Genomic DNA, 10,895 nt, shown 5'->3' on the forward strand with positions numbered 1-10,895 from the left:
CCCCTCCTCGCTGCCGCCCTTGCCTAAAGGCCCGCATAGGAGCAGTTCTCCAAGTAAGACGGTACCGTAGCGGTGAACACTTCCGGCAGCCACACCCGCTTTGAACGCGCCGCGAGCTTCGCCTCCGTGAGCCAGTCACCTTCCATCACGAACCCCTCGTCGGAGCTCGAGGAGCTGGAAGCAAAGGTTGGCGAGGCAACCATGGAGCAAGACGCGAGAAAAGGCGACGACGTCACAGTCACCAATGCTGCGCTGCTGCTGCTGTGAGCCGCCAGAGGTAGCCATGCGGAAGTCCCCTCTGCCTGACTAACGCAAGGACGTCCTGCGGGGCAAGCGTCCCCGCTGCCCAGGCGGGTCACCGAGTCCCCCCGCAAAAGTCGATGCAGCAGAGGCCAGCGGTATGCCCACTGCCACACAGTCCACGGTACCGTTTTCGCACACGCCTCTCGCGCGTCGGTGACCGTCACCTGCGTGTTGGGGCCAGCGTCACCGCTCTCGGGCTCCAACAGCGCTGCATCCGTGCCTCGGTCGTCGCCTCTTGAGTGCCAGTCAGATGACATCATCAGCAGCGGCGCCGCACCGCCGCTAGCGCTGCTCAAGACGGTCGACGCCGGAAGCCCAACTGTGCGCTTCACCTCACCCTGCACCTCACGCAGGTAGGCGCCGCGTCCAAGCTCGCCACTGAGCCACGACTGCAGCGCGGGTGGCGCCACGTCGTCGCCAATAATGTCCTCAGCGTCGTACAGCTGTTGACGGAACAGGCGGCGGATTCGATGGCGGTACGTGTCAAGCTGTCGCAGAAGGGAAGTGACGGCGACGGCATCGCGGAAACGCGCGGCGTCCGCCTCTGACTGGCTCCGTCGATGGCTACCGTGCTCGAGGACCAATGGCCGCCGCACGTCGTGCGCACTGAAGCTCGCTGTGAGCGTCGAGCCCAGGGACGAGGCAGCAGTGCCTTCACCGACGTCAGCGACATCGCTGCGAGGACGACCATCAACAAAGACGTAGGAGAACTGAGCCAAAATGGAAAGTGCGGCTTTCACCTGCGACCGTACGAGGCGATCAACCCCGACCTCTGCTGCCTCCACCGACGTGTCCGTGGAAGCGGTGGTATGCGTGTTGGGTTGGGAGGAAAATCTACTGCCAATGGTGTGCCGCCTCGCTGCCCCATTATCACCGCCTCCGTCGTTGGCGCTGCTGCAGCCTGCACCGCTGCTGTTCTTGCGGCCCGCGTCCAGGTGGGGTGACTCCATGTTGAGAGGCGTTGCTATCCAGTAAAACTGTACCTGCAGCGTTGCACCACACCGCTGATCCATCAACGGTGCTGCGGGAGGGCCCAACATTGAACTGCCACGGGATGGCCTCGGCAAGCCGTTCAAAGAGGTGTTATGCTGCAGCAGAGATGTGTCGGGTGGCATGGTGGTAGCAATGTAGCGCCCGTGCCCTTGGCTAAAGCTGCTTTGCAACGTGTCCCCCAGTACACCTCCACTCAACACGCCCAGGTCGTCAAGTGAGTCGCTGCTGATCGCCGATGAGGAGGCCGAGGCCAGCGCGGCCGCGTTGCCAAACGACGCACTTGGGTGTCCAGAGGCGAAGGGCCCGTAGCCGAGGCCTTCTACGCCGTCTCCCACACTTGTTGCCCTGGATGGGGAGGAACGAATAGGACTGCCAGAGCCCAGAAATATGGTGTATGGAATGTGAGCGTAGTCTACGACCTCCAGCCCGGGCGGCGCGCATGCGCTCGACAGTGGCGAGCGCGACACGCTGCTGCGCCGTTGGTCACCATTGTTGCTACCGCCCCTCTCCGTGCCGCCTGCAGAGGTGGACCAGGGAGAACTGGAGAGACGCCGTCGCGCGCTACCAACTTGCTTAGACGAAGACAGCGACGACGACGGCCGCACCTCTGGCGCCGTCAGGGAGGGGCGCAGGATTCCGCAGAGCGCCCCGACCACCGCCTCCACCCTCTCCACGCGCAACGCGGAGGAAGCAAAGAAAGGAGCAGGAAAGCGCAGCACCAACGAGCAGCAGCCTGTGTTTGCAAGGATGCAGGAGGACGGCAACATCAACTCTCCACCGCTACTGAGCCGCTTCGCCAGCACGAGGCCGCTCCAGACCCCCGCCCTAGTCCCTGCTGGAGCTCGAGACGCGGAGGGCCGAGAAGGACTGCGGCCAACTGCGTGCTGAGCTTGACCACCGTGAAGCGCAGGCCCCGCCGCCTGGCCTGCCCTGGCAGTCGTCTTGTTCGGCGAGCGGGGCTTCTGCTGACGCTTCTGGTTAGACTTTGGCTTCTGCTTGGTGTCGGCAGTGATCATCCGTCGACATGTCGAGGATGTCTGTGGCACGCCGCGCACCTCTACCACAAGCTGCGGCCCATCTTCCGGACGCCGAGCGACGCACAATGCAGGGAAAGGCGGGGAAGGGGATGTGAATATGACGGATCCACCGGGATCACTAGCATCTTCGAAGGTCGAGCCAGCAACTGCAGGAGCATCGCCACCGCTCGGTAGGCCCACAGCCGCCGCCACCGGCGTCGTCATGTTTGGTATGCCCTCCTCCAACACGTGCATGTGCAGGTGAAGTGTGGGGTCGAACAGGGGGATCGCGAACAGGCGGTGCTCGCGCAATGGGCCTTGTGGCTGGGTGGCGGTGCTGCCGCTGCTGCCACCGCCACCACCCCGACCTGCGGCACCTTGCACCGACGGTAGAGCATCCACCATCTGTTCCAGGTGGGTCTTGCCTGGAATCGATGTGAATGTGTCTTCCGACTTTCCCAGCACCGCGGCCTGCAGCCTCGGCGCCATCGGGAGCCCTTGGTGGGTGTAGAGAAACTCGAGCACATAGCAGTTCTGCCGGCGCGGTATGCGCACGAGTCGCAGGCGACCCTGACGAGTGGTACAAAGCCCAACCGTGGGCCCGCCAGGACGCTCGCAAGGCTGCCTCGACGACGACCACTCCCGAGTAGTTATATGGCCCTTGCGTGCCGAGGCAAGCCAACTAGCGTCGCTCTCTTTTTCGGTCGCGCCGGAGTCCTCCGTGGCGGGGTAGCGGTCGGGCGCGGCGGAAAAATTTGTCGCCGGATCCTCATGCCTGGCCTCCTCTCTCAGGGGTGCATCGGCGCTGCTAGGCAGGATGTAGTGCTGAAGGGTGTAGCTGGCCGACTCGCCCAAGCAGCACACCTCACATGGAATGCCATCTCGTAACAGCATCTGCAGAGACGCCTCTTGCATCGACTGCTCCTCCTCATAGGAGCCAGCAAGAGAAAGTGGCATAAGCGCCGCCACAACGGCCGCGGCATTGCTGTTGTGGCGCGACGATGGCAAGGATGAGATAGAGCCCATCTGGTGTTGGGTCTGATTCTGCTGCTCACCTGTCATCAGCACCGTCAGTGGGTTTGGTACCAGCCCCTCAAGCCCTCTGCATGGCGATGACGAGGGCACGACACCAGCAACAGGAGCTAGCGCACTGCGCAGGCGCAGGCCCTCGCTGCTCGACGCAACGGCGCTGAACGAATTGGTTGCAAAACTGACAGACTTGTCACTTGCGGTTGTAGTAGCGAGGTCCACCGCACGGTCCCGACGCGAGCGCTGCAGCACTAAAGAACTGAGCGGCACTGCAGCCCCTCCCTCGACCTTGTTAGCGCTCCTATGCGACGTAGCGACTCCGCCGCTCCCGTCGCACGACTCGGCCCTACGGTGCAGGTAACTGCCTAGGCGTGACCACAGTGCTGAGTGTGAGGACACTGGCACTGAGAGATGGACTCCGGGTGGCGACGACTCTGGGGACGGATGCATCAGTGGCGCAGAGACTTGGTGTTCGGCGGTAGTGACACTTGTGTCGCGTTCGTTCCGCTCGACGGAGCCAAGGCCGTTTCCAGGGTATGCTGCAGCTTTCGGTGTCAGGGGTAACGCAGTCAGGCCCGTCTCGGCGTCCCCCACGCATCCGTCCTCGCCATCCACATCGACATCGCTGGTCATCATCATCGAGAACGCCCGTCGATCAAGTAGAATACGCTCCATCGCAAAGACCTCCACCTCCATAGCTGTAATGATTTCCTTACGCATCGCGCGAGCCCACAGACCCTCCCACAGACCGGTCCCGATCTCGAAGCACGCCGTCTCAAGCCGCAAAGCTGCGAGCTCCTTCGCAAGTGATAGCTGCTGATGTGCGATGTCGCGTAGCTCTGGGTCGTCCTTCGTGCTCATCGCCAGCGCGGTAGTGGTCGAGGTGTCGGTGGGCAGCGTGGGCTCCTTGGGTAACGTCGTTCCCGACCCGGCAGGTGGACCACCAGGTGGGTGAGCGGCGACAGCGGCAGAGAGGGTTCGCATGGCCTGCTCGGTGCGGTGCTGCACCTTGTGTAGTTGCTCATCTACCGCCGCCTCCAGGTCGTCCTGCGCGGCAAGGCGCTGCCGTAGGGCGGTGGTGAGAGAGATGAGAACTGCCTGCTCTTTGGTGTACTCCCCCAGCTCCTCGGTGCTCTCACGAATGCGGCGACTCAGCTCTAACGCGTGCGGATCTCGCGGGAGCGGGGTACTGTTCTCCTTCGCCAGCTTCGCGTTTGCCGTCGTCAGTTCCTGCAACGTCGCCTGCAGCTTATCGATGCGCCGCTGTACCTGCTGACGGTGGGCAAGCACTCTATGTTCCTCGCGACACTGGATCGCTCGCACGGCATCTCGCATGGACGTACGCTGATGTAAGTGAATGGGCCCCATGAGTCGGTGCATCACGGTGAGCAGGGCGAAGCGACGCTTATCGGCCTCCGTGGCATTCTCTGTCAGCGGTTGCGGGCCCTCCTCTTGGCTCACGTCACCGGAGGAGATGGAGATGATCTCGTCCACCTCGGACATCGCTGAGATCTCGCTAACGACATCGCTGGCCAACGCATCCTTGGAAGCTGTGCGGTGCGGAATGGCACCGACAGCACGCGAGAAGTACAACAGTCGTACGTCAGCGCAAAGCCGGTCCAGCTGCAACTGTGACTGCCGCACCTGCGACTCCCAGTGCCCCTGCATCGGGTCAATGAGGTCAGCAAACACATCCAGCAGCTCGCGGTGCTTCGATGATGTCGCAGTGAGGGCGTGGGTGGGGATGTGGATGTGACGGATCTGGTCTGCAAACTTCAGCGTACTGATTGCCTCCGTACTAGAACACGGTGCTACGTGAACGAGAGTGAGAACGCGGCCACCCTCGAGACAAGGCCGCAGCAGTCGCGTCAGCTTAGAGTCGCGGTACGGCACATGGGCATTGTTGTGGTGCAGCGAGAGCACCACCGACGAGAGGGCCGAGAGAGACTTGTTGATGTACTGTGCCTCACGTAACGCGGCCCCTTCTACCTTGGTCTGTTTCACCCGCTCGCAGCCAGCCAGGTCCACCATGGCGACATACGAGTGCACGCGCTGCACATGCTCCGACGGGAGAGGCGGCGCCGCAGCACCCCCGTCTCTCGCTGAAGCTGCCCCGCTACCAGCGCGGCGGCGAGGCTCGTCGGTTGACTCGATCAAATCAAAGTCGAGCTGCAAGAGAAAAATGGCGTGGGAGCGGGAGCTCGCGTCGTTCTTTGCGTGGCGCGCCGTGACGCGGTTCCCGTGGGCGAGGTGATACGCGCGGCGCAGGTCAGCCAGAGACGTGATCGGCATTCCGCCACCGGTGCGGGCAGTCTTCGTGGTGCCGTGGCTGGCACCACCACGGCTGCCGCTGATACGGTAGTCGCGGGCTTCGTTGATGCGCTGACACAACACCTCCAAGCCACCTGTGTCGCTGACGGTTGGAATCGGTCGCTTCCCGGGGTCCAGCAAGTCGCACAGCTCGTCCATGTACAGTTCGATGCCGTAGAAGGTGAGATCTCGGAGAGTCAGGGAGAGACCGCCGGCGCGCTTCAGTGTTGACGTCGGCCGCGAGTTCGACTGTAAGTTATGTGCGCTCCGACCCCCCACTTCCCTGCCGGGGTCTCGCCGAATTGTAATGGCCTCGCCACGGCGCTCCAGCAGGGTGTGGACTAACCGTGGGAGGATGCCCATCTCCGTCATGCTCCCGGGTGCCGCAGCGCATTCGAACATCATCGCTGAGGACGTCAAGGCAGCCCCTTCACCGCCGTCAGTGTGGGAGTAACGTTGGTGATTACGCCGCGCTGCTGCTGCAGCTGAGTCACCGTTTCCCTTAGATGTGTGTTTGACGTAGTGATACTCCCATGTTGAGCCGAGCTTTGGACAGCTGGTGCCGTCGCTCTCGTCATCGTCCTCTACCGCATGTGCATCCCTCCCCGCGCCTCTTCCATCCACCCCAGCTGCGGCCTCGTCAATGATCTGTCGTTCCTTCTCGCCAGTGCTGCCGGGGCCAGGTGGTGTGGGACCATTCGAGTCGGACTGCGGTGGGAAGCGGGCACAGGAGGTGCTGACGACCCCGCCGTGGTGCCTCTTTTCCCCACTTGCCCGGAAGGGTGTGGAGCCGAACGATGACTGGGAGGTGGAGAACGGCTGGACTTGGCTTCCCATCATGCTGTACGTCTTGCCACTGCCTGTAGGGCCATAACAAATTATAGCGACATTTTGCGCGAGCAGTGCTTCGTCAGCAAAGTGCAACACGCTCTCTTCGAAGACGTCCGCCTGCGTTGCCTCCTCGTCGTGCACAAACTCGAAGCTGTAGTGCTGCTCCCCGCACGTGGCAGCGCCGGGCGGGGATATGCTGCAGTTTCCAAGAGGCGTCTGTTGCTGCTGCAGCCTCCCTTCGTCGTGATGAGCCTCCTTTGGCTCCGCGACAGCATCCTCTTCGGCCAGCTTTGCGCCATTCATGAAGCCCCCACTGGTCTTGGGCATTGTCGGTATCGACATGGCCGAAACACTCACGGATGCACCGAGGATTGAACGCGACGCACGCCGGCGCGTGCTGACAGGAGACGGGGCGGTGGTTGCGGCTTTGCGCGGGCTGACGCCAGTCGTGATCGTGGCTGCGGAGTTCCTGCGCTCGGTGATGCAAGACGCAGTCGAGAGTGAAACACCGCCGTAGCATGGCTTCCTCTCGATCCCCGGACCTTTAGCCCGGTGCTGCAGTGCTGGGGTGGTGCACCCGCCGCGTGCAGCGCCGCCGCTGCTGCAGTGCCTACCGGTACTACTGGGGGCGCACGCGCCACCCGATGTACTCCCCGCCTTCAGCTCCCGAGGGGTCGCATACAGCGACGACGTCTCCTCTTCTGTGAACGACTTGAACGTTGTCAGCCACGGACGCGTGCGCGATACGCTAGCGAAGGTGCCTAAGGCCATGGAAACCTCAGCGCCGCTTCTTGACGAGCCGAAACCGAGCTGCTGTGGCGATACAGACGTGGACGGCGACCCGCAAGACAAACGACTGCTGGGAGAGCGCTCCTCACTCCCCTGACTCGTCCAGCTTGTGGTGCGGTTGTGATGCGCCGCCAGTGGCGGGGGTGGAAACAAGGAGAGCGGCTGCAGGTTCTCCGATGCAGGGCTAAGGCTCGAGGGAGAGACGTGAATGTTGCCCTCGTCGGTGCCACTGGGCAGGTCAGCACCGGCAGCTACAGCAGAAGTCTTCGAGGCCATCAGACTTTCAGCAGCCACAAGTGAGTGCAGCTGTGCCAAGTCTTTACCGTAGAAGCACGCGGGGGATGCCGCCTTCATCGGCGCGGAAGCTTCCGCGGTACGCAGTGCATCTGTGGATGACACGAGCACTTTGCCTCCGCCACCACGACCTGCTGCCGCTCGCAACGGCGGAGCGGCACTTACACCTCTGGTGCCAGACGAGGGGCTCCGCGTGCGCGAGTTGAGGTTGGACAGCTGCAGGGCAGGTACGATTTGCCCATTCGTGCCACTGCGTCGGACCATCGTGGGCTCGACCAGGGATGAGGGCGGCATGAGTGAAGAGGCGTTGGCGGCAGAGATTCCTGGGCAAGTGCGTGTCACCATGACGTTCTCGTGATCGAGGAAGAAGACGCACCGGCCTTTGCTGCTCTCACCGATGGACGGCAGCACCGGGCGAATGCGCACATGCACGACCGGCGCCATCGGTCGTACGACGGACAACGTCTGGCTCAGGATGGTGGCTGCGTGTTGGCTGTACACCTCGCTCGCGTGAAATGGCGTAGAGGTGACAACGGGTGCAGCAGCGGCGGCGGCTGGTGCTGTAGGCGCTCCAGTCGTTGGTGTCGCACGCGGCAGCACCCCACCTCGCAACATGTCGGGATTCTTGCTCGGGGAAGCTGCTCCACGCGCGGGTGTAGAGCGGTTCGTCTTACCAGTACTGGAGGAGAACTTTGGGGTGCACGACGAGACGCCCGCCGCCATTGCGATCGGCTGGTGCAGCGTCTGAGGGGAAGAGCTGAGGGGCGGAGTTGGTGCAGCGTTGGTGGTATTTTGCGTCGTGCCCCTCGACTTCCTCACCTGCGAGATCGACTCTGGTGTGAGTGACCGCCGCGCTGCCTTGGCATTGACAGCCGCCGTGGGGCCTGAGCTCCTCTCTTGGTCTTTGCCAGCGCCCCCTCCGTCAGCGGTGGAAGCGGCGCTTGCAAACGTCGACTCTGCCTCTGACCTCTTCTTTGCGGGCTTGACGACAGCGGGCTCCGGTGCTGGTGCCGTCGTGGTCATCAGTGCAGACGTCCGTAGTGTCACCTTCACCGGTGCAGCCGACCGTAACGCCGTTGAGGAACCGCCCGCCAGTGGATAGGTGGGGTTCGCCGCTGCAGAGACAGGGATGCTCTCCGCGCCGGTAACGACGGTGTCTTCTTCGTCCACACTTTCCAACCACGTGGGGCGTCGTGATGTCACCGAAGGCTCGAGAGTCGCACCAGAGGCCCCTAGAACGACTGAGCGGTTTGTGGGGTCAGATGACCAGGCGCTGTTTTTCCTGCTTGCTGTAGCGAAGGCGAGAGGCGGTGTCGCCTCGCTGACTTGAAACGGAAGTGACGACAAGCGCGCACTGGTGTAAGATGATGATTGTTGGGCCCGAAGCATGGCATCCGCCACCTCTGCCGTACTCGTCTTGTTCGCCACGGGGATCGCGCGTGCCGACAATGGGCGTGGCTGGGACGCTTTCGTTGGTATCAGCGTCGGTGGAGAGGCACCGATTGCCGTCATAGCTGGTGGAGCGCTTCTTCGGTGCACAGTCACTGCCTTGACATGTGTTTTCGCAGCTGCCCGCTTCTTTGCTCTGTCGCACGCCGCCGCTGACGGTGCTGAGAATGAGGTCGACTGAGCAGCACCATTTGCCGACTCTGAATTCGCTTGATTACCAACAAAATTATCGGTCAGGAGGGACGCACCTGACGACTCGATTGCCGAAGGCGCAGGCTTCGGTATTAACTTCTGTGCAGAAAAGATGCCTACAGCGGCAAGACGCTCCACTCGAGGAGGTTCATATCCACCTTCGTAGCGTGGCGAGCCGGAGGACTTCGTGGCGGTGACAGTGGTCACCGTGGCGCTGCGCGGTTGCGTACCACTCAACAACGCGGGGATGTGTCGCGCGCATCTCCTTGATGGCGTCCCACCAGATGGGGTGGGGGAGGCAAAGGGGATTGGCCGAAGATTGGGTACTGCATCATGAGGCCACTGCGCGTGCTGTGGCGGGGACGGCGGTGGTGCCGCTACCGTCTTCTGAGCAGACGCATTCAGTCTACGTGGGGTGAGAAAGCTCGAGACGTTCGACCGCTTCGGTGAGTGCGAGCCGTTGCTGCTGTCCGCCGGCCCACCACAAGGGCGCGACGGCATTGGAGGAGATGCACTAGCGGCGGTAGTAGTAGTGGCATTCACGGCTGCCAGCACTGGCGCGGCCCTGTAAAGACTGATACACCTGTTGATACTAGCGGCCGCTCCGCTACTACCCACGACGGTGCTCGCCCGCTGTGCGTTCGCCGGTGCGGGTTGCCGCACGGAGGTGGGTCGCTTCATGTCCACAGAAATGAAAGGAAACGCAAAAAGAGCGCGCGCGTTGGTCTCTTCTCTGAGTCGCTCTTTGCCCTCACCCGAATCCCGTAGTTGCCGCTGTCGTCACCTCTGCAGACAAGCACAGAGACGCTTCACAGTGAGAGAGGGAAAGACACACGCACACACACACACATACACAGTGCAGCACTGTAGGGTAACGGCAGTGTGGCAGAAGCCAAAAGGCGGAGCAGGAAATGTCAAACCAAAAGGTGAAGGAGGGGGGGGAACGAGAAGGGAAGGGTGGCGTGAGGGGCGCAGGAAACGTTGAAGGGAGAGGAAGGAAGGGGTGTTGGCTGCAATGGCACACGCGCTACGAAAGAAACAACAAAAAGTCCGCAGCTGCTGAGTTTCGACAACTGGAAGGGAAAAGATGAAAAGGAAAAGGGTCGCGGCGCTCTGTCTCTCGACCTCACACATTTATCTGCTTCTTTACATAGGCGTGTGCGGGTGCACGTACGAATGTGTAGTGGTGTGATGCGCAGCTGTAGAAGGGGAAAGGGGGGGAGGCGCGCGTAGGAGGAAGAGGGGGTACTGAGCGGAGAGAGTGTGCTCCTGCGCGCACGGATGCGGCTTTTGTCGCCTTTTTTCTCCGTTATAGGTGCTCCACTACAACAGGCCCGCTCCCTCTGTCGGGCTCTCTCCCTGTCAAGCCAGTGCTTGCGTGTGCAGCTGTCACTTGTGGACGTTGATTACTCAGACACCTACGCCCCGGCATACACGTGGCGGTCTCTCTCCCGCTCTTCTGCAAAGTACCCGCGAGGAGCGGGGAGATGCCAGCACGTAGAGACAGACAGGGTTCGCTAGAGAGGGATGGAAAGAGAGATCGCGACTATGGAGAAGACGTCACTTGGGGGGGAGGAGAAAGAGTGTGAGGGGCGGCGCACCAGACTCTGAAAGAAAGCGAAACGTATGTTTACGTGCTGCGTTGATGCACGCAACTCCAGGCAGGGTTATATGTACGTCTGTGCACGG

At 62.1% G+C, this 10,895-nt stretch overlaps 1 protein-coding gene across 1 annotated transcript; it reads right to left on the reverse strand.

Moving 5' to 3' along the window:
* Positions 1 to 23: 23 nt before the first annotated feature.
* LBRM_24_1450 (putative kinesin) lies at positions 24 to 9,887 on the reverse strand (the record flags this gene model as incomplete). Its single annotated transcript, XM_001565359.1, has 1 exon — positions 24 to 9,887. The coding sequence occupies one exon, from the start codon at positions 9,885 to 9,887 to the stop codon at positions 24 to 26; it is 9,864 nt and encodes a 3,287-aa protein (XP_001565409.1).
* Positions 9,888 to 10,895: the final 1,008 nt, after the last annotated feature.

Source organism: Leishmania braziliensis, chromosome 24 (assembly GCF_000002845.2).
Source record: "Leishmania braziliensis MHOM/BR/75/M2904 complete genome, chromosome 24".
Classification (NCBI taxonomy): domain Eukaryota; phylum Euglenozoa; class Kinetoplastea; order Trypanosomatida; family Trypanosomatidae; genus Leishmania; species Leishmania braziliensis.